This window comes from Pseudopipra pipra, chromosome 1 (assembly GCF_036250125.1).
Source record: "Pseudopipra pipra isolate bDixPip1 chromosome 1, bDixPip1.hap1, whole genome shotgun sequence".
Classification (NCBI taxonomy): domain Eukaryota; kingdom Metazoa; phylum Chordata; class Aves; order Passeriformes; family Pipridae; genus Pseudopipra; species Pseudopipra pipra.
Genome location: NC_087549.1, coordinates 32,328,040 through 32,351,439, shown reverse-complemented (window position 1 = coordinate 32,351,439; position 23,400 = coordinate 32,328,040). Strand labels below are relative to the sequence as shown.

The window sequence follows — 23,400 nt, the reverse complement described above, 5'->3', positions numbered from 1 at the left end:
AAAGATCAGGACTCACAGTAATAAAGTAAACTTTTAGTAATAAAGCAAACTTTTAGTAATAAAGCATAGTTACACACATTAAATATTCAAAGTTTGTAACATGTTATGTAGCATGTGGCTATACTCTCTAGACATACATCAAAAGTACTTCAGATGATCCTGTTCTGACTAGAAGGAGTTCTGACTACTCACAATTAGCATTAAATGAATAGGGTTTTTTACTAAGGAAGAACAACAAAATTGTATATAGGTAGCTCTGCCTCTGTTTTGGAGGGTCATAAGAAACAGGATGAATGTGAAATACCAGTTTTAATTTACAAACAAGGCAACATTTTAGGTCTTTTTATAAAGATTTTATACACGGTACAGGCAAGAAAACAAAACCTTCACAATGTTGTATGTTAGGAAACGATGCAATTAAGTCGAAGTGACAGTCAAGTTTCTATCTGAAAATTAGGGTGGCTAATCGGGAGCATTGACACCAACTGGTTTTAGCCTCTGCATAAGAACCTGAGGTGGCAGTGACATGCCCTATGGGCCTCTCTCCATGACAAACTTCCTCCTTCGCACACTGCAGAGCAAAGTAGCACTAAAGAATTACTTGAGAGAAAGTCTGTCAGCCCCTATAAATTTGAGCAGAAAGGTCCAGATGATTTTAAGAGAGCAGTACTTGATTTTCTTCTAAGGAAGTTAACATAATGCAGTCCACTTGTTAGGAGCCTGCTGTGGCGAGGTGTTGAGAGCTCTCTAGTTCAATGGGCTGTAGTCAGCGTGGGATGCTGAGCACATTTCAAGTTGCTCCCTGAATCATGCAGGCATCCAATATGCTCACAACAGTTCTAGCAGTCACCCCAAAGATTTGCACATAACCCACGGACACAAAAAAAAGAAGGTTGAAGCATATGGCAAGATTTTTAATTTCTCCGAAAGACATCAGAGAACTTTACATGCAACCACAAAATATTCCATATTCAAATGCTTCAAGGCTGTTTGTAAAAGATCACTGTCATGCTGTGGGATTGATTCTTCTGTCATTCTCCTTTTGCTTTAGTAACCCCCTGCTGAGAATCTGAGTGCACTGGCTCCACAGTTCTTCATGCGATAGCATTTATTGAAAGATACCAGCAAACACAAAGCTGTAGTTGGATGCTATGCAAGTATAACTTCTTCAGATGCTAACGCAGGTATATGTATACAATTCCAATGGTTTGCAGGTTCAGATTTGTCCTGTCATCTACCCAGGCTCTCTGCTTCAGCTTAGTAGTTTTAGAGGTGTGTGTGTTCCCAAATGGGTGATGTGACAGCTGCAAAATTCTGCTCTTGCTCTCAGCCCGTTTGTCCCCTTTCATCTCGTGTGACCAACCAGCCCTGAATATGCTATCTAATCCTAGAAGCTCCTTCTAGGACTAACTTATTGCCAGTTTTGGCCAGACAGCTGCTTTATCTTTCCCTATATCCAGGGCTTGGAAAGTGGTTGCAGCCACTTTGACTGACAACAAGAAGCAAGTTGCCTTACCCTGCTAATCTTTGAGATTGTCACAACAATCCACAGTGTGGAATGTTGATGATATGGTTAAACTCAGATCTTCTGCTCCAAACACAAATGTCCCTTATGCTTTAGGAAAGTCTTTTGTAAATCTTTATCACATCAATGGTTACACAGCTATTTCTCTTGGTGCCAATATCTGCTTAAGTAGTTCCTTGCTTGTTTTCTCTCCACTCCCCCATTCCCATTCCAGACTTTGTGTTGCCCCAGTAATTATGCTGCTACAATTGTCTATCAGGACATATCAATGACCAGCCTACAAATAGTCTGACAGGAAAAAAGTAATTACATTCAGAATTGGTTGGTTTTCCCATCTCATTCTTCCTACAGGCCTGAAGAGTTGCACCAAGACGAGGGGTGGTATGTCAGGTAGTTTCAACACTAACAGATGGTCTGTGCAACCATGCCTGATGAACTACATTAGAAACATGATTCATTGGGAAAGTTAATTCAGTTATACAGGCTGACTCACACCAGGAACCACAGGTGTACTGTGGAATAGTGCAACTATGCTACCCTCTACAGAATACCAAGTCTACGTTGGCAAGATGGCCAAGCCAACCTAACACAGTGTCTAACACACCACCTAACACTGCTAAAATTGGCTGTCCAATCTCTCCCCTCGCACACCAGGAACATGCTCCTGACCTCAGTTTTCCACCACCATCGGCACCTGACTGACCCCCAAAGGGAGTCGTACATCTATTACCATATTTTTATATGGTTCAATTTTTTTCTAGGTCTAGACCTCTAAAATGAGTCCCCACAGGGACAGGTGCCATGCAAAGGAGACAGGGCAGTCATGCAGTTGGGAACAAGATGGAAGTAAAGGGATGAGATTGGCTCTTTTGGTAGCAGCGAGCAATTAAGCTGGTTTAGCTTTGGTGTCAAAGTACCTAATGACTAATGAAACACAAAGAAGTACTACCTGTCTGTCAGTCTTCAGCGAACATAAAAGGGCAGGAACATTCATTTTCCTGGCTTAACATAGTAGCAGGTGTTAGAACAGGGAAAAGAAAGTGGATTAATTTCTGCTGAGATGAGAGGTTTGGGAAGATAACAAGCATGGCTCATTAGCTCCACTAGGGGTAGGGAAGGTGAAGGTGGCTTTTCACCTAGGGGCTTAGGTAAACACAGAATTTTCCAGGAAAGTGCTTTAAGCAGTCAAGCTTGAGAGGAAACATCAGACTAATGTTTCCATCTTAGTTGTCTTTTTAAGTAACAGTGAAGATACATGCTATGAAAATTGCACATATATGATTAATTCTGCTTATACTCTATCCCATGCAGGTTGTCATTTTAAATAGCCTTTTATTGATTCTTTGGTAAAAGGTTTCGGAAATGCAGCTTCTCTCAGTTGATGATTTGACAATATGGAGACTTTGGCAGCGATGCCAACTATAGAGTAAGAAGGGCTTAGAGTAAGATATGGCATCCCACTTAGTCTGAGATTTTCTACTTCTTATAAATGGATGTGCACTAAATGAGAGAGGCTAGGCTGTACAGATGGAGAAAGTCTTGTAATAAAATATTATGGTGCTCGGAAGTATGTTCTTCTACTCTGAATACCTGGATCTAGTGGAAGATGTCCCTGCCTATGGCAGGGAGAGTAGAAATAGATGATCTTTAAGATCCCTTTCAACACAAAAAATTCTATGATTCCATGAATATAGACACAGGAACAGCAACAACAAAGAATTAGCAAAAATTAGAAGAAGATTATTTCTCCCTCCTTCACTTGGCCCACAGCACAGCATCAGCTGGAGGTGGTCATCTGGGAAAAGAAAGACTCAGTTTATACTCTTAAAATTTGTTGTCATTTTTTATCAGAAGTTTTATTTTCTAAATATATGAACAGTTTTAGGAAATTTTAAGGTATAACAGTAAGGTGTATTTGGAATTAAGCTACCCTTAATTAATATGATAGGAGCCTATTTGGTTATACGGTGAGGTACAGGCCCATAGCTCATGCTTCTCACATGTCAACACTGGACATTTTAATTAGCACACATTTTTAAGTAGTTAACTCTTTGACTGGTTATAACACTAAATATAACACTAAATATAACTCTTTCAAGTCAGTGAAGATCCAGTGAATTTAGCTCCAATGTTTGAGGATTCCACAGAGTGTGGCAGGAACTTGGGCCACGGGTGACACTGTGCAGCAAGCACTACCTCTATGGACATACATCCACAACCTTGATGGATATAACCTAATAGGTTATCAAGAGCCTGAGCAGAACTCAGCATGACAGAGGAGCAATTTGTTTAGCTTTGTACCCTGGATATAGGTTTAGCAATACACTGACCACCCCAGTTAGCAGCTTACAGCACTGCAAATGGAGTTGAAGCTAAGTGCTTCTTCACTGGTGACATGCTTTATCATGAAGAAGGTCTGTCAAGACAGTTTTTCCTTTAAATTCTTCTAACCAAAGGTTCAGGGATAAACAACTGCCACTACAAACAGGATGAAACTGTGACTTCTCTCTTATGGAATCCAGCCCTTCAAAGTTTAGATGGTAATTCCAAGTTGTTTTCTTATCCAGTATTGCTTATTCACCTGTTACCGGCCCCACAATGTTTTCATTCAACAGAGAAAAATTTGCTTGATTCCTACCTCTCAACAAACAGAAATTAACTGACTTGCTTGCAACCATGCATGAAGACATTAGACCCAGCTGCTGTATATCTATAGCAGGCCTCAAGTTAAGATTAAAACAGTGCCAAGTAAATTGACCTAACCAGCAGTTTTCTCTGGAAAGAATACTGAACAGGACTGTAATATACCTCCTCTAATTTTCTTGTGTCAGCAGTAAAGATAACATTAGGTATTTGCTTCACATCATTTACGAAGGAAAAAAATGATTTGCATGGGAAAGTGTAGCAAGGAGCTGAAGTGGTAAGGGAAAAGCCCAGTGAAATGCTGGTTTGCAGGAGGGAATCTGGGACAAAAATAGTGAAGGGCATTAAAGCCTTCCCTTCGGTATTCCCTTTGTCCAGAGCTACACCCCACTGTAATGCCGATGCCTAAGAATTGCCTGCACAAAGCAGTTTGGGACAGGCTCTTGCTTCACTTGTGTGACCTTACCCTGGGAGAGAGCTTTCATGGAGTGAGGATTTCACACCATTTCCCCATGCAAGCACAGTCCCGGCAGCAGAAAGTCACCGGGTTCCACCCTGAGATTGGGTTTCCGCATGGTCCCTGCAGCCATCATGGCACTGCTGGCAGAGATTACTAATTACGGCCACAAGGGACTGTAGTGCTGACACCTGCCCGCCCAGACAGAAACCTGCAGCTTCCTTCAGAGGGGCCTCCTGCAGACATCACATCTGAACAGCTGTCAATCATCCATGCCCCAGGCCAGATTTGTGCAGATGACCTGCAAGTGAAATACTTCCCCCACTAATCCCTGGTAGCCACCGAGGGCTCTCTTTAACAACATAAGATATCACTGTGTCAAACAGAAATGGTACTGGTTATGAACTGAAAGTTTTGTTTCCTAACAAATATTTATATCAGAGAAGAAGGCAACTCAATCAGTGACCTGTTCTTTGCTTTTAGTTCTCTTTTAGCCCACTGATTCTCAAGACAGCAATAGCTATAGGAATCACAGCTCCCTAGGGCCTGGCAGCTCCACAGTCCAGCAAGTGTGCCATATTACTGTGCCTGAGGTTAGGCCCTGGTGAAAAAAGAGCAGTAAGAAAGCTGAGCAGTGAACATCCAAGGGGACCAGGGATCAAAGGACACTCCATCTTCTGGCTTTGGAGGGGTGATAACAGGACAAGCAAAGTCTGTCTGCTAAATATGGTCTGGAGATGGTATCATCAATGGGGACTTCTTAACCAACACTGAAGGCAAAAACCCAAACCAAAATATGAGCTTGAAAGTATGTTAACGTTTAGCTATTCATAGCCCAGCTGATCTGTCAAGCCATGTACTTGCTCCCTCTGCCAACAAAATTATAAGGATCTAGATACTTGGGATTACATATGAGAGAGAAATTTTAATGAATTCAATATGACACCTTCATGTTGCTTATTTTATATGGCTACTCAAATACATATATTTTAAAAATATAAATGTATTCCTCCTGTGGGGAGACAAAAAAATGGCTATTGGCCTGCTGTTGAAAAACAGCTTATGTGGCAATTTTTAGCTAGATTTGGTTTAAAAATGAACTATGCACTTATAGAAAATGCATATTTTTCTAAAGAGAGACTTTCAAAGAGTCTTTTGAAAATTAGCTATGCATTGGAGCCAAATATTTCACAAAAAGAACTTGGAAACAATATACTGGTATTCTTTCTTGGATTACTCTCAAACGGAGGCTTCTGACTATAATAGTATGCAGCACTTGCATGATAGGGACAATTGCCTTGGAACTGAGAAATCGTTTCTGCAAAGTACTAAAAATGCTGAAGATCAGCACTTTGTGGGTGACACTGCTGATTCTTTCTGGGACTAGTTAGTTGCTCAGACACTCAAGCTGACTTAGTGCTACTGAAGTATTTCAAATGTTAAACATAATCTTCAGATCTTAATACTACTTCAGCAAATGATTGTTCCTTCTAGCATCTACAGATAAATCCTTTAAAGTGCCTTCTGCAACAGACCAGTGTGTGTGAGTATACAAAAATACTTCAAGAAAAGCTACGGATTAACTCTAGGTCAAGGTATGTGTAACATGTAAAACTGTATTTTACTGGAAGCAGTTAAATCTATTGCTTGGGAATGGATGAATTACTTTTATAGAGAAAACACTTACGAAAAAATAATCAGGTAGATGTTTGTGGCTTAACAAGATTTAATGGTAAACGGAGGATCTATTTTAGAAGGCATATATGGACTACATAATTTTACAATGTCTTAGACTGTTTAATTATTCAGAACAATTTAACCACCAGCTTTTCCTACTCAGCTGCAACACTTCTAAAAAAAAGCTAATACTTACACATTAAAGTGATATTCCAGATAAGTAACTAGACTCCAAAAATTTTATGGTGAAGATTTAGAAAAAGATTAGCATAAGTAGCTGTACCGGTGCTGGTTGACTTTCAAATAACTACCCATGGCTTGATTTTTCAGAAAATATTTGCTCAGTTCTGAAAAATCAGTTTCTCTGATGAATTTTTTTTAAACCGAAGCATTTGCGATCACAGGTCACTTGAAAATTTATTCTCACTTCCCACTAACGCTTTTTGATAACTACACTTTTTACACTTCTAACTACTAATAGTGAAACAGCGAAGAGAGAGTTTCTAAAAGTGAATCTTGTCAGCAAATAAATCATTGGTATGCCACTTAAATAGCTTCACTCTTGGCATGCTAAATATTCATGCTCTGATAAGATTTTGGCATGATCCTTTAATTACTCTTGCAAAGAACATGAGTAATTAAATCATGAAGTACTCAGAGTTCTGGGTATTGTTCCCAATCAAAGGCAATATGCCTATATGCAGAACATCACTATTGCTATTACAATGTAAATAAGGCAGTAATTCTCATAAAGAGATACCAAATAAATCACTACAGCATATTAACTCTGCAAACACTAAGTGTTTGGCTTTGTCATTCTCTGAAAATAGGGAATAATAAAAACTCCTTTAAAGTGCCTATATAAAGGCTGAAGAAGTAAGCTGCTTTCCTTACGGGTTTCTCAAACTCTGTTCTACAGCACAATTGGCTTTGTGTGTGTTTGGGGAAAAGGGGTCCAAAAGCTTTGTGAATTATTCAAGAAATCTAGAAGTCTTACAGAGGATGTGTCCCAGAACACTTTGTCCCTGGCTCAGGGCCTCTGCTCAGCAGGACAGACTAAAGGAAAGCATAGTCTGAAGCCCTCTAATTGAGGCCTACTGGTGATTCATTTCTTTGCACGGATCTCCAGCACCCACTTGCTTTCTCCCCATAGGTGCCAGTGTGGATGAAAAGCAGTCTTCTCTGCACTCCTTTTCTTTTGCCGTGCTTTCTTTCCATTCTCTTCTCTCTGGACACATGGATTAGGCGGCTAAAGAATTGGGCTCCAGGCCCCAAACTGTTTTATTCCTGCCTGTAAGTGGGATCCACACACAGAAAATTCTGGGTTATGTATAAGTGACCACCTACCTGTTGGTCCAATACAGAATCACAGGATCACCAAGACTGGAGGAGATCTTCAAGATTACCTAGTCTGATCATCAACCTACAGCCACCATAATCACCCCTAAATCATATCCCCAAGTGCCACATCCAGATGCCTCTTGAACATTTCCAGAGATAGTGACTCCACCAACTCCCTGGGCAGCCTATTTCAATGTCTAACCATTTTTTCAATAATTTTTTTTTCAAACATCTAATCTGAGCCTCCCTGATATAATCTAAGGCAGTTTCCTCTCACCCTTTTACCCGAGACATGGTAGAAAAGACTGACCCCCACCTCACTACAACCTCCTTTCAACCTCTTCCAGACTAAAGCAGTTGCCTCAGCTGCTCTTCCTAAGACTTGTGCTCCAGATCCTTCACCAGCTTCATTGCCCTTCTCTGGATATGCTCCAGTACTTCAATGTCCTTTTTGAAATGAGGGGCCCAAACCTGAACACAACACTTGAGGTGCAGCCTTGCCAGTGCCAAGTATAGGAGGATGATCACTGTACTGGTCCTGCTCACCACACTATTGTTGATACAGGCCAAGATGCCACTGGTTTTCTTGACCACCTGGGCACACTGCTGGCTGATGATCAGCCACCTGTCAAACAGCATTCCCAAGTCCATTTCTTCTGAGCAGCTCTCAGGCCTCTCCTCCCCAAGCCTGTAGCAATGCATGGGGTTGTATAAATGGTTATTTACCATTGTATAAATTCTAGGGAGGGACTATAGTACAGAAACAGATATAAATGCTTAGTGTGGCCCCAGAGCCTGCTCTTGGCAGCTCCCTATTCAGCTACAAACTTATCCAAATTCTGAGAGATCATCAACACTATCTGCTGCTATGCTGTCTATCTGTTGCCAATACAGCCACAGACTGTGGAAAGGAACTGAGAACTGAGGCTAACAACCTAATCCTCAAGTTAAGCCTATTTCATAGAGCTTCAACACTTGATTAGACATAGTCCATGAAACCGTAAAAAACAAAGACTGAAAGACATGAAGGCATTGGCTATGTATTTGCAGTATGGCACAATTTTTACATACATGCTCATTCCATTCCTGTCTAATGCCACTCGCAAGATGGGCATATTCAAAAGAGTCACTCTTTTCCAAGTGTATCCCATTACAAACCCAAAGTTTCATGATAAAGAAAATGGCAAATTGTGAGAATGCTCTGAAAGGCAGCAGAGCCCATGAAGTAGAGCACTGTGCCAGCGTTTATACTTCCAGGTTTGCCATGCCTATGGTGGCTAACTTTTAGAAAGTTGATGAGCATCCTCATCCCTCATTTCCCTATCCATAACATATGCAGAATAATATCAGCTTTTTTGGTAAAGTATTTGAGATAGATATACCAGTAAAAAGGGATATGTGATAGGCAGGTCTGTCTTTTGAAGACAGGAGTTTCACACCTCATACAACCCTCTCTTGTCAGTGGAAAGACTGAAAAAACTCCACACCTTTCAGTTTAAACAAATCTAAACATTCTTAATCCTTGGATCACACCTGGAACTATTTATTACCAAGATCTGATCTTGTGATGGGATTAGTTCAGCCTCAGTATTACAGTAACTCCACTGTGGTTTCACTCATAACAGGGAATAAAAAATACATACTTCTGGAGTTATGTTTCATATTAGATGGTGAGCATATTTGTATGAGCCCTCATTTTCCCATTCGGCTTCAGAGGATCCCATTACAGAGTTTTGCATGGTTACTTTCTACTTCTGCATTGGGTCAAGCTTTCCCCAGGGTACACTTCTAATTCATGGTCTTCTACATTATTATTACCCTTCTGACCTAAATGATTAGCCAAAGTTTGAGGCCCTGAGGGCTGTTTTTATTAGGAGAAGAAAATTATGAAGTCAAGCATCTTTTAGGCATATCCAGTTAAAAAAAACACCTCCAAAGTCACCCACACCCAATTTCACTCCTGTTTCCTTCAATGCAGGAGATAGTAACAAAAAAAATCCCTGCCTTCCCTTCTTGAAGCCTTTTCAGCCAGACTCAGACCTTTGTAGGACTGCCATATTGATTATCTAATTCTTTCTTATTTTCACTTCTTCCTTCGAGTTTTTTGCTATGCTTTTTCTCCTGCTTTATCTGTTTTTCTTTCTTTTGCTTTTGGCTTTCTCTTCCAGATATACTCAATTTCCACATAGATTAATTTAATAGCCAGTCATACCCTTCTTCCTCTCAGTTCAAGTGCCTGAGTGTCCTCACATATGCTTTTGTTTCAGGAGGTGAAATGTGCTAGAATTTAGGGTGGAGGCTGCTATTGTTTGAGCTGCTTCTAGCATGAGCTTACCTGTTCCTTAGAGGAAGGATGTAACATTCACCAAGTTCCATGGTATTTCACCCACAGATGCCACAAGTTCACATTTTTGGAATGCTGTGGAGACCCTTCTGGTTTGCTCACATATCCCACTTCAGAGTCTGAAGGCAAACAACACTTCTGCTGGTTGTACCAGGGGAGTGAGTGAAGGCAGCAGTCCTGTCCTCCCCCAGCCTCCTCTCCCTCGCTGCTTGCAGGATAAACAGCTGTAATAGCTCAAAGGAAAGTGTGGTAGAGTGTCAGGAATGAGAAGTCAGGAGTGGGGGAAAGGCAGGACAGCGCTTTTGGCACTGGTGTCAGTGCACCTGGCTTGAAGTATTCATTAAATTAGCCTCATCCATTGAAATATCCCTAAACTCTGAGCAAGCAGAAATGCTTGTATAGTGGATCCCAGTAGTTGCCAGTTCTAATCTGAGAATTTGGATAGGATTGGCATGGAAAAGCTGTGAATTTTTAAATTATGGCAGTTACATAGAGTAGCATAAGGGTCTCAATGCTTTCTGCCTGTCATAGTTAAATATCTATCCAAATGAATTACAGAATATAACAGGAAACCTGCTGATGATGAATTCTACCATGATCCTACGCTGACACAAGGGGGTTTTGGTCTTTCACAGTCTTAGCAGCTGGAACCTTAAAAATTTTAAGAAGACCACTGTGAAAGAGAGGTACAATTTAGAGTGACTTGCCCAACATTAACAGTGGCATTTGTGGCACAGCACCCACATACCCATTTCCTAGCCCCCCTGATCCCAGTGCTTTCCTCACAGCTGGAGTCCAACTATTATCTTGTGTCAATAAGCTGTGAAAACAGCTATAGAGAAACATATCAGAGAATGCCCTGCTATTATTTCCTCTTGCAGATGCACATTTTCAAATAAAACTCCAGCATCAGTTCTTGAGGCAATATATGCAGCATTCTCTAAACTGCTTAAGCAGTTGTGCTATACCTATAACCCCAATCTATAACACAAATATTAAAGCAGAAAAAGCATGCATAAAATCTATATTACCACATTAATCTCAAAAGGACTTTTGGCTAATATAAAATTCAGTATCATCTTCATTGATGGTTCAGGGAAATAAAGTTGTAATAAATTGCCACAAGGCAAAGTACTAATGATTGAATGAGGCTACGCAATTAAGATGTAACTTTTTAAATCACCTTTGAGGTTAAATGTAGAAGAATTATGAGTAAAAGGGCAATTAAATGCCAGACTTTTCAATCTCAGGTCTCCTCATCAAAGATTCAGTTACCTAAATTGTTTTTCACTCTTTAGAGGAAGAGCTGGGTGTAACAATATTTCATGCCCCACAAGAGGAAGTAAAGAATACTCTTTCAAACAAAAGCATTACCAGGCTATCAAAATCTTAACAAAGAAAAATAAACTGATCAAGACTGATCTACCATGGCTCTCAAGTTCCCGAATTCCTAAATGTTAACATTAGGTGATAAAAGGGAAAAGAAGTGTAAAATGTAGCCATTATCATCTTCATATCGCAACTTCAAGTAATATATATCTTAATGAAAGGTGAGTTGCATGGGCAGTCCATTTGATATTTCTGTAACTTTCTATATAATTTCACATGGTGTCTTTAAAAATACTTTCCTTTTGAAATAGTTTAGGATTTATTTTTGAAGAGAAAAATGGATTCACTTATGCTCTGATTCTGCTTATATGTCTGACTGACTTTGAGCAAAACTATTCAAATTTAAGTGTATTCAAGACTGTCAAGCCAATTTAAATTTTTTTCAAGGCACATATGAAAAATCTAATACTTATTGACTGAAAAACTAAACTAGTGCCAATCTACAATCATTCATGAAAGTTACAGAAATATGCTATGCATAGTATTGAAAATAGTAACCTTCTTCTTAATTTTTTTTCTTTTTCCAAATGATGATGTGCTACTACATTGGTATAAATCAGTATCAGAATTTTGTATTGTTATATCATATCCATCCAAAGTTTCCAAGGCATGTTAAGATGGAGCAATTTAACAGCCTGACTTGTTTTGTGAGGTTTTGTGCCCCTATCTCTAGCACGAAAAGAATGGGAGACATAAGAAGTTTCTCACCCAAGATCAGTAATATTTCTATTTCTGCACTGTAAGATTTAGGCTACTATATCTGCATCATATAAACAAATAAAGACCACATGCAATTTTCCCTTGGGCAGAATGAAAAAGGGAGAAAAGAAAGAAGAGAAATAAGCATATTTGACAGATGCTAGTCACATCATTTACTACATGGTAAGCTGTTAGAAGGCGTATCTATTTCAAAACAACTAAATAAATTCAAAATTCACACCAGTTTGTTGCAAGAGCTCACAGTTTTTATTTTAGACTTGGAATGTGCTATTTTGCTCTAACTTAAAATAGCCATACACAACCCTCCTTTAAAAAATACCACACTGAAAAATGTTCCCTTAAAATACACAAGACAAAACTGATTCTCTTAGTGACTGAAGTGAAATCAAAGTATCTCTAAATAAAAAATTACTTAAAGAGTGGATAGAAGAGTTTAGGAAGATGGGAGGAAAAGAAGTATATTAAAATGCTGTGCTTTTTACCTTATGCAAAATAGACATCTTTATCCTCTCTCCATTTACACCACTAATGCTGTAGCAACAGTTGCAACTGTACTGTATGAGTTTCACTGTACATCAGTTTAAGTAATTAATGTTATTTACTACTGCCATTCTCATCAGAGTGAAAAATCAGTTTTCTGGCTTTCCATAAAGCCTCCTCCTAGAGCCTCCTCCTAGAGCTGTTTACAAGAGCCTTTCCAGCTTAACATTTCTGAGATATGTAGGCAGCTTTCCTGACACATGGAAAAGAGTGCGAATTACTGGAGTATCCAGCATCATAAAACACGGTCACTGATATAAAACTGAAAATGTACATACCAGCTTTTTATTGTGCGTTTACAGCCCAATTCAAGTTTATGAATAAAGTTTCATTAAAAGTTGAATTACTGCATATTGGATGCACTGGCATTATATTAACACTAAACCAAAAACCAGAATCAACTTCATTTCTCTTGGCTCTACATAATGGAGCTTCTCTCTGTACATCTGTAATTTTTAAAAATTCCTCCTGCTTCTACAACAACCTTCTGCTAATTTTCTTCAATTTTCTGCTCCACTAACTTAAAAGTCATTTCCTTAAGAAAACAGATGACAGACAACCTGAGTGACTGATTATATTGTGCCATCACTTTGTTTTTTCTCTGAGGCCTTGGTTTAAGAGGATGGATGTTAGTGTAAATGACAGAAAGGGGAGCTTCGCATAGGATTTCAGTTCTGTTCAAAGACAAGCTAATGCAACCTTGCTGAGGTGCAATCAACTTGACAAATGGATGCTGTGCAGCCCTGTGCCTCCCACTGAAACCCGAGAGTCTGATTTACACAATATTCCCCCTGTAAACGGAGGGAAGCCCAAATTCCAATCAGACTTAACGCTGCTCGGCTGTATAATGGGTTGATCTGATAATTCCTCCCATATAATGAAATCTGATAATAGTGGGAAAAAATACATCAGAGAGAATGGAATACATTAATGAACTTGTAAAAATACACTTAAGTCTTAACAGATTTAATAAACAGAGGAAGGATGGCTCAAACCAGGAGTCTTCATATGTGGTCAGCAGTTCTCGGGTTTAACAATAAAGCTGACTGAAAATACAGAGTTTCTATTTACAATTGACTACATTCACCACACCTTTTTTCAGATGGCCAGGAAATGAAAAAAAAAAAGCATTTAAATATCAAAGTGAGCTTTGTAATATGTTTACATGTCTTGCCTTGTTCTGTTTTCCCTTCAAACTAAACTAATTCTATGATACAAGCTGTTTTCTCAGGGAAATGTGAGTCAGATAGAAATGTTTTCCTACCCAAAAAACAGAGTTTCACTTACTGACTGGAAAGAATAGGAAACATTTGCTTTTAGACTTTTAAGATATTTTTTTGGACTTTAAAAACAAAGACAATTCCATTTCAAAACGCTTTTTGCACAAGTTAGACAGCTGGCACAAAAATTAACTGAATGTTTACACTACAAAAATGTCTCAGAAATCTCTATTAACATCAGTGGATTTTGTGTATTGTAATAAACTACTCAGATGGTCATTGTTCTCTACAAATAAATATTTTGCCTTAGCAGCTACAGTTGCGACCAGAAGCTGTTCTCACACATCTACAAGTTGAGTAGTGCAGGATTTTTAGGGTTTTATTTACTTTGCTGTTGTCACAAATAAAAGAAAAAAAGAAAAAACTTAGGCAAACATTTCATGCTGAAGTGAATGGATTTCAACAGCTGCTGATTTGGTGACATCGAGAACCCCAGTGGAGATGTCCTGCTGAATTAACGTCTTGGAAATGTTAAAAAGAAACTTCAAACAGCCCTTGTTTAGCAGGCGGTCGAGGCTCGCTCTCGGTGGGGATCATGTGAAGACTAGCAGAGCAGTCACTCAGTCATGAATCAGACTTGTCAATAGTTGCCTATTTTCTCAACAGGTGTCTCAATCACACGTCATAATCCTTCCCCCCACAGGCTTCTGTTTAACAGAAATGGCTATTGCACAGGACACTGGTTTTCCTTGTATGAGACATATACTGACTTCTTAATAAGCAGCTCCCTCCTCCAGCCTCTACTGAGCTTTATACTTGGTATAAACATGTCTCTCTCGCCTGTGTGAGCTAGCAGGAAAAGAACGAGAGCTGTAACACAGGAGCAAGGAAGCTTTTAATCCTTTGTTATTGCTGAAGATAAGCACGGCAAACACCGAGCGATCATTCGCTGTTTTGTCAGATAAATATGAAGGGCTGTTACATTGAGGTACCCTTTGTGAATCCCTACACATTTGGTACTTGGACAGAAAAAGGCCTCACTGACATAAAAGATCTTTCTGTAACTGAAGATGTAGGGAAGTGTTTCACATTAACTAAATAAAAAAATTTAAAAGTTTAAATTAAAAACCCAGGAAGCCATTTTCAAGTAGGTTTTTGTTGGTTTTTTTTGGGGTTTCTTGTGGGTTTTTTTTTTTTGAATAACTAGCTTTCAATCATGACTTTTTGCAGAATTTTTTGTTATTAATTTTCTTAAGTTTTGAAATCCTCATTTCTTTTATAGGACTCACACCCCCAGGTAATTACAGAAGTAAATCAAGTCCTCTGGGTCCCAGATGTCAGAATCCTGAAGAAATACAAGTATTAACAGAAAATTTTAAATTACATACAGTTTTTACCCTATAGAAAAGTGCTTATGTCTGTGCTAATATCTGTGCTCTTTGAACCACATCAGTATTGAGCAAAACAAAAAGATTTTAAGAAAATTTTCTTTGCTTTTCTATCAAAAAAGCAACAAACCAGTAAATATTGTACAAAGCATATTAAGCTTGTACAAATTATATAATTTATAATGTATCACCAAACTACTTTGGGCTTCCTCTTGTTACCTTTATTTTCCAATTTTACCTATTATATGTACACAAAATACTGATGAGCTGAAGTAATCTTCTGTATTTCTAGGCCAGTCTCTTCTTGTATCAGTGGAAGAAGTATGCTCATAAGATAATGTGGGCTGGTTAGTAGCAGCATGCTTCACTTTTGTAGTAACAGCTCCTGTAGAAACTACAGCTTCTACATGACTTGCAAATTAAACACAAAAGGAGATTTACAAAAAAATATATCAGCTTTATGCAATGTTTTGAGATCATAAGCTCCCTTGTATCAGACTTTATAAAAAAGTTCCCTAAGGAAGGTAAACTCTGCAAATGTAGCATACAACATAATAACTTCCAAATACCTTTGAAATTCATGTCAAATGAAGTTAGACAGTAAAACTAGTGTAGTTTGATCATTTCAGCTGTATGTCAAAATTCTTCCACATTGCTGAATAACATGAAAGTGCAGCACCAGTTTCTGTCACCCTCAATTTAAAAACTTTTGATATACTACCTTTGAGCATGGAGTTGTTTAAATACTATCTCTAACATCAGTAAACTGCATGTACCACCTGCACCAGGACTTGAATTACTGAAACACAACACTACACAACTAAAGAGATCTTCTCAGATTTCAGCAGAAAAAAACATTGTTCTGAAGAAATTTATATCAAAAGAAAATATTTCAATTATATTTCAAATGTGAAATATAATTTGTGTATTTGATGTATACTCAGATTATTACTTTATACTGGATACACCACAATGACAAGGTATTTTAAATATGTTGACAGACACCTATAGTCTGGGCCAGGTCTTGAAAATGCAGTGCAAGTGAATGACTTGACATACAAGTTACTCCTGTGAATTAATTTTAACTACTCACGAGTGCTTTGTAATGACATAGATATTTTTGTAATTTGTGTAAGAATGAATATAAAATATATACATTACTTACTATATTGTACAGACAGCATGTCAGTGCATTCTTTTCTCTTTGCTCTAGGGTAAGTTGTAAGAACTCTGTTCTTACTCATAGTCCTAATTTTATTTTATTCAACATTGTATAAGTATTTTGACATAAGACTGGATTAATCAATTGGTTTCAACAGCATTGCTCAGATGCGTGCTGCTTCCTGCACATTTGTAGACAGAAAACATGAATTTTTCAAGTTTTATTTTCTCTGTAATTTTTGACACTATGTAAAGATACTATGCAGAGAATATGCCAGAAGATTATTTAGAAAACACAAATACAATCTCAGCAAACGCAACCTTTAATGACATTTACTTACAAAACTTGCCGGACAGTGATTGATTGTTTCTGAATGGGAGCCCAGCCTCATACAAACCACATTCATCAAAAGCATCCTGATCATACCACCATATTAACATTTTGAACTTTACTCCCAATACTTAAGGAATAGAACTTGTGAAATAATCAAATTTAGGGGAAATTGACTCTTGTTTTTTATGTATAATGATCTACATTCAACACAGATAATGCATTCTTGCTGCACTCTCTGCTTTTCTCCTAAGCAAACAGTAAGAATTGATAAAAAAGAACCTATTTTGGAGTAAACCCCCAATGTTGACATGTAATCATTATAAAATGGAACTTTCAAAGGATAATCAGCAATGATGCAAATTCCATCTCATTCAGATGCAGCTCATTTATTCCAGAAAATGGACAAAATTATAATATTACTATCAAAAGTAACACAAAGGCTACAACAGCAAATGCTTAGACAGTCAGAATGATATCAAGAAAGAGGAAAGTGCTATTACCAGTAGGGATAGCATTGATATACTAGAACTTGACGATGCTTAGCCCTAACTCCGAAGTTTAAAGGTATATTGACAGATTAGATGTTTCTGAAAAAGAATAAGGTAAGTATGTAAAATCTTCCCTGTATGTCAAGACTAAATAAGTTTAAGTTATTCTGCCTACGAGACAAGGTGTGGGTAAACTAACAATGGACCTGCAATACCCACGATGAGAGAGATTTGCAGGGAGATATCTCAAAAGTAACAAAGACAAAACCAAGATCTTGTAAACGGTAGAGGAAGGTCAGATTAGAAGAAAGGTGCACAACTTCTCCCAGACTACAGTAGAGTAAGAGTGATACTGAGACTTTTTTCTGTCAGACAAGGAATGGAATGGAAACTTCAGCTGAAAACTCTGAAACCTTTAGCAAGTCTCCAGAGCCAACGCACTACCTCAGTGTACTTACACTGTCCATTTCATGACTTGAAAGAACCTTCCAACTTCTTCGTATAACAGAAACCAAAGCACAACACCTGCTTATGCCATCTTAGCTGGCGACTTGGCTTGCTTACCTTCTAATTTCAATTTGAAATGAAAAACATGGTTAGGAATGCAGAAGTTTGTAACATACGACCTAGAATCTTGTTCCATCTGATAAAGACCATCCCCATCAAAACTGTACTCTTGATCAAAATGTCAGTCAAATAACAGTCTTTGATACTCTGGGCTGCCACTCTCTCAATTGTGAATGATTTGTGATTTGGAACAAGGTTTTAGAAGGTAGATATACAAGGGAAGTAAGAGGCATTGCTCAAAATGAGACCCATGATACACTAGCTCTTCAATATACATCCCAGCACACTTATCTATTCTCAGGACAAGGGTCATGGATTCCTGTAATTTTGACAATGAGCCTTTACTTTTCTATGCTTCTCTTCACCTCTTTTTCTAAAATTATGAACAAAATTTCCCCCTTCAGTCACTTTTGGCCAGCAGGAGGCAATGAGCATGCAACTGCCAGCTACAAAGTTTTGTAAAAGAAAGAGTAAAAGAGAGTTCAAAATACAAATTACTTATTCTACAAAAAAAATCATGAGATGGCTGGAAACTCCAGCTTTCATGGACTTTGGGCATTAAAAACTAACAGAGGAACATCAGTTCTTAATATGACTGTGTTCAAAGGTACAGTGTTTTACTCTCATGCACTTAAACAAGAGCCCAGTCAAAACAAAGATGGGATCCTACACCCAGGTGATGTACCTACATTTGGTATTTCACTTCAGATCAACCTCCATTCACATCAGTTGGACTTGCATGTCTGCTTCTGTACACTTGCACAGACCAAGCCTCAGGCAATCTAACAGGACAACTCATATACAGACCTACATGAGTATGAAAATGTTTACAACATCAGGACATTTGGTCAGAATTTCCTAATGAACTAATGATTTAAAAGTTCTGGGTGCTCTTTGTTTCTGAATACCATAGCATTAGGTATCTCAAATCAGAAATCTGGAATTAGAGGGTATATTTGAAATGTAGCCTTTAATTTTTCTCACAAGGTCTTGTTTGTTTAGACTTTGGATCACTGTCTGTATTATTTCTGAAGCCTCATGACTAACCTTTAACTTTACTAAAATTGTTCAGACATCATGAGTGCTACTACATTGTTACACATGGCACTGTCCTTAAGCTGCTGAGGGAACATATCTTGCCAAAATACCTCAGCAAGTGATGACGACCTTTGAAACAACTTCTGGCAGGCTGTTACATCATACTGTTCCCTACCTTCTCACGCTTTTTTTCATTAAAATAAGTCTTTCAAGCAAATAATATATTCTCTTTCTATAATCTTTCACACTACTTTAAAAAGCTATCCTTTTTTATGTAATCAAAACAGTCTCCAATACCTTTTAATCACTTAGCTTTTCCTTGTCTAAAGTTGAAAGCTTATTGAAATTATCACTTTCCTCACCGCCATGATCAGAAACTAGATGTTTCTTAGGATATTCCATAATTTCATCAAGTTCTATACTTCCTGTTTTTCCAACTGGATTCAGTACTGTTCTCTTCCACTGCTTATTTTGTCACATTTCCCAAGTTTTACTATAATCCAGTGCTTGTTATATTGATGTATGTTCTAGAGGCTATTGAGATATGAAGCGCTCTTGGCACGTTATCCTAAAAGGCATATCTTGTCCACAGAAAACAATCTGCTTTTGAAGTTAACACTTAGCTTGCTACTCTTCCTTTCAGTGATATTCATTGATATAAAGTATAACTGTGACAATTTGATTTGGTCATTGGCTTAATGCAAGTTATTTTGAGTTTTGGCAGGTAAATAAAGTCCTGCTGTCTACTCAACTTCGACTTGCCAACACTGTTAGGACAGGAAGATGTATGTCTAAACGTATTGAAACACAGATTCACAAGGCAGATATAGTGTGACCAGTATGACCCAAAAAGTGTATTAAAGCAACCATTTCTCTAGCTGAAGAACTAAGACGTATTGCATTTAAAAAGAGTGTGTTGAGGGTAAAGTGTGGACGTCCTTTGCCACACTGCTCAGCTGACTCTTTGAGGAGCTCCTTTGCTTCTAAAAACGCGGTCATGAACTCCCCTCAACAGTGAAAGTTACTTTCACTGAGCAACTCCACCATAATCAAGATGTCAGCTTTTGCTTTTATCTTTCATATTTGATTACAACTCTGTTACAACATTTGCTAAAGAGGAAAACTAGGAGTCCAAATTTCAACGTTTCTTTACAATTCCAACTACTGTTCTTTACTGAATGTTGGTCATTTAACCCTCAGAAGCACTTTGACCTGAAGAGTGACACAAAGCCATCAGAAATAGGAAGGATGCAGCCAAAATTTTTATTTTTCAGGATATTATACATACTTCTTTTATTCCAATTAAAAGTCACAGCAAAACAGTCTTTATGAGAAGCGTATGAATTTCGACTCTTTCCATCGACATTCATCTCAGGTGTTACCTTTTCTGAATGCAAAATGATTCATTTAAAAGTGTAACAAAATATATATTGTCCCAAACACAAATTCCTTACACTCTACTAAACACAGACAGGGATGGCTAGAGGCTACAAATCTTTAGGTTCTCCACTGATGCATAAACTAAACAAAAAAGACAACCTTACTTGTTTCAGAAAGCTTTATTAGAATAGGAATCTTTGAAGACAAACACAAAAGATTCTAATATGTTTAGATTTTATAATGTAAACAACTAATTTAATGCATCACTAGCAATATACAATAGTCGCCATCTTGCAACATGAATGCAAGAAAGAAACTGATGTAATCTGTGAGATATTTCAAAATAATTAATTTGAGAATAAAAAAAGAACTTTTATTGTGTAAACTCTCCCTGTTTGCCTTTTTAAAAAAGATCAGAAAACTCCAGCACTTGAACCTTTGCTAAATGAAGGTAACAAGCAATCTTTTGAACTGGCCTCTAAGAATGTGTAATTGCCTGAGAAAGGGTATTTGATCAAAAGCGTTTTAAGTGTTACTTATCAGGAGAGTTCCAAAAAACTCAAGATCCAGTTTATTTAAATGAGGGCCAAGAAACTTTCAGATTATCTTAAAGTAGTTTGACATGTATAAATTGTGTCTAAATTTGCCAGCATGTCAGCCTTCTTTGTTAGTATTTTTGTTCTGAAAGAGCAAATGGGATTTTAAGCACTTTCTGGTCAAACCAACGTTTGATGCCTCCTTTTAATTCCCCTAATGCTTTCTCGAGCTCATATCTTCTTGCCTAACTATTTTGCATCTTATAAAATTATAGCAAACATGTCTCTCCCATTTTTTTCCTATTATTTTCCTCACAAGTAAGGACAGACACATGATGACAAAAAAAAGGTTCTATGCATTGATCCTTACATTTTATTTAATTTGAAAGAATGATCCTGTTTTGTGGCATATTCCAAAATCAAGCCCCAGGTTCTGCAGTATTATCAGCATTGATGAACTGAGGCACCCTGGGAAGCTCCACTCACATGCACAAGACTTTACATATGCCTAGCTCCCCCCTAAATGACTGACAGTGTATTATTATACTACTTCACATAAATGACAATGGGGTATTGAATCAAACATGACAACATAAAAATCTCCTCCATTCATAATTTCATATAGCATGCTGCGCTAGAAAAAATTATCCTAATTACTCAAAACAATGTTAAAGTATGAAATATTTAGGCAGTAGTCTGAAATAGGACTGACTTGATGAACAGCCCACTATTTTGAAGTAATTTCTAATCAGGTATTCTATGACCTCACAAATCAGCTAAAATCTTTACATTAGTGGGATAAGCCTTGTAACCAGTATCAGCAAAAGGTGTGATTTTTATCTAAGTGGTTGAGCATGGGGGGTACAGGGATGGTTCAGAGCCCCTCTGCTATCACCACACAGAGACTTGAGCCTTCGGCACTTGTCTTACCTTATCAAGCAGCCAATATAAGAAATTCAGTGCAGCAGATGGTAAGATGTCCTTAAGAGACTGAAGAGCTAAATGCCAAGGAAGGGAAGCTCTTGTTTTGTCTGCAGGTTATGCTTAGAAGAACTACACGTGGGAAGAAGAAGATATTGTTTTGGGTGCCGCTGGGGACTCCATTTGAACATGTCTTACTACCTTAAATTGCCTTTGTAGCCTGACCTGCCAGTCCCTGCTCCAGGTCCATGTAGCAACTTCCAACCATGAGGAAGCACACGGCTGGGAGCTTTGAACAATGCCACCACCAGCTGGATATGTACTGGTGGCAGGGATAGGGTTGGCTGTAGAGTAAAGTAAGCATATTCTTCCTGAAAAATAGGATGGATATTCTGCATTTTGAGCTGTAGATAACTTCAGAAACTTGGAAGTTATCTGTTATAGTTTGTTTAGCTTTGTCCATTTGTGGGGAAAAACAAAGGGCAGGATTCACTTGATGGTCAATACTGGACTGCAAAAAATCATAGCTTAAGCTTCTTCAACTCCTAGGAGGATATGAATCCTTCTTTTCATGCTTTAGAAAAGGGGGGTTAATACAAAATGAGAATTCCCCCAAACTTTTCTGCTCATGAAGCTTTATTGAACAAACTGTTCAGTTAAAAAAGAGGATTGCACTTTGGTTACCACTTTGTGTTCCTATGGCTACCCAGCTATGCTGCTCTGTAGCACAAGGAAGGTTCCTAAAGAGGGTTCATGGTCCTGCAGAGACAAGCATAGAATAAAGTTTACATCTTCTACACCTTGCATGAGTGCGTGAACCCCTGAGCTTATCATCTTTCCCACCAGTTTTGTGAATCTCAGCCATTTTCCTAGTTTCATTACAAATGCCCAAGTACAAAATTAATTATTTTTTTTGGCTGGAAGCATTTTTTCTTTATTTTGGACCAATTTTAACTGGTGTTTTTTTGAGGGGATAAAGGATGAGAGAGGAGATTTTGGACTGTAAAATCAATTATTTGTACAGCCGCAAGGATCTGTGGAAAACTAGGTCTCACAGTCTCTCTAATGATGGGAAAGAGAAAGAATGAATATGAAGAAATATTGATAAAATGTAAAGTTTAACTTGAGTTCACTGCTTTGGTTTTGCTTGATACCTCGATTTTAGTGTTTATTATCTCAAGTCCTGGATCCTTGAGAGAATGAGTTACTTGGAAGCAGTCTTACATTTAGCATATGTGAAGGATCTTGCTGGAATGAAGCATTAGTACTGGAACACAGTCTGTAAGGGCTATGAAATGAAGGACACAAGTACATGTGGAGCTTCTGGGGATGCAGAAACTCCTGTATCAAGTGAGGATATTGCACATTTGTTGTTTTGAAGAGAAGGCTAGTTGGTGACTCCTTCCTCTCTCAAGCAGTGGGATGTTCTGACTTGACGATCTGAGAAACCCAATCCTCCAGCAATCCTACCTCTGCCAAGAAAAGACATGAGTTTGCCTACAACAGACTGAGGAAGGTTCTTCAGCACTAAAAGCATGGGCCAAGCTACATACAGACGAGTGCATAAGTTATGTAGACACAACAGGTGACAGGAGCTTGCTGTGGGAATGTGGCACTGGAAGACTGTCCAAGTTTACAGAAGTGCTTAGACTAGCCCACCACCAAGGCTGGTTATGTTGTGTAGACAAAAAGAAGGAAAAGTTGTTTAAACTCTGAACAGATAGTCAGAGG

At 38.1% G+C, this 23,400-nt stretch overlaps 1 protein-coding gene across 4 annotated transcripts in view; it reads right to left on the bottom strand.

The window, feature by feature from the left end:
• STAU2 (staufen double-stranded RNA binding protein 2) overlaps window positions 1-23,400 on the bottom strand; it is a 171,313-nt gene that overhangs the window by 29,806 nt on the left and 118,107 nt on the right. Inside the window, exon 14 of one of the 4 annotated variants that reach the window (XM_064650702.1) lies at window positions 22-22,428. The exons of the other annotated variants lie outside the window; for them this stretch is intronic. Coding sequence (XP_064506772.1) covers window positions 22,372-22,428 — 57 coding nt within the window. The 3' untranslated portion in view covers window positions 22-22,371. Of the gene's footprint in view, window positions 1-21; window positions 22,429-23,400 lie in introns of those variants that run through there. 4 annotated transcript variants of the gene reach the window in all.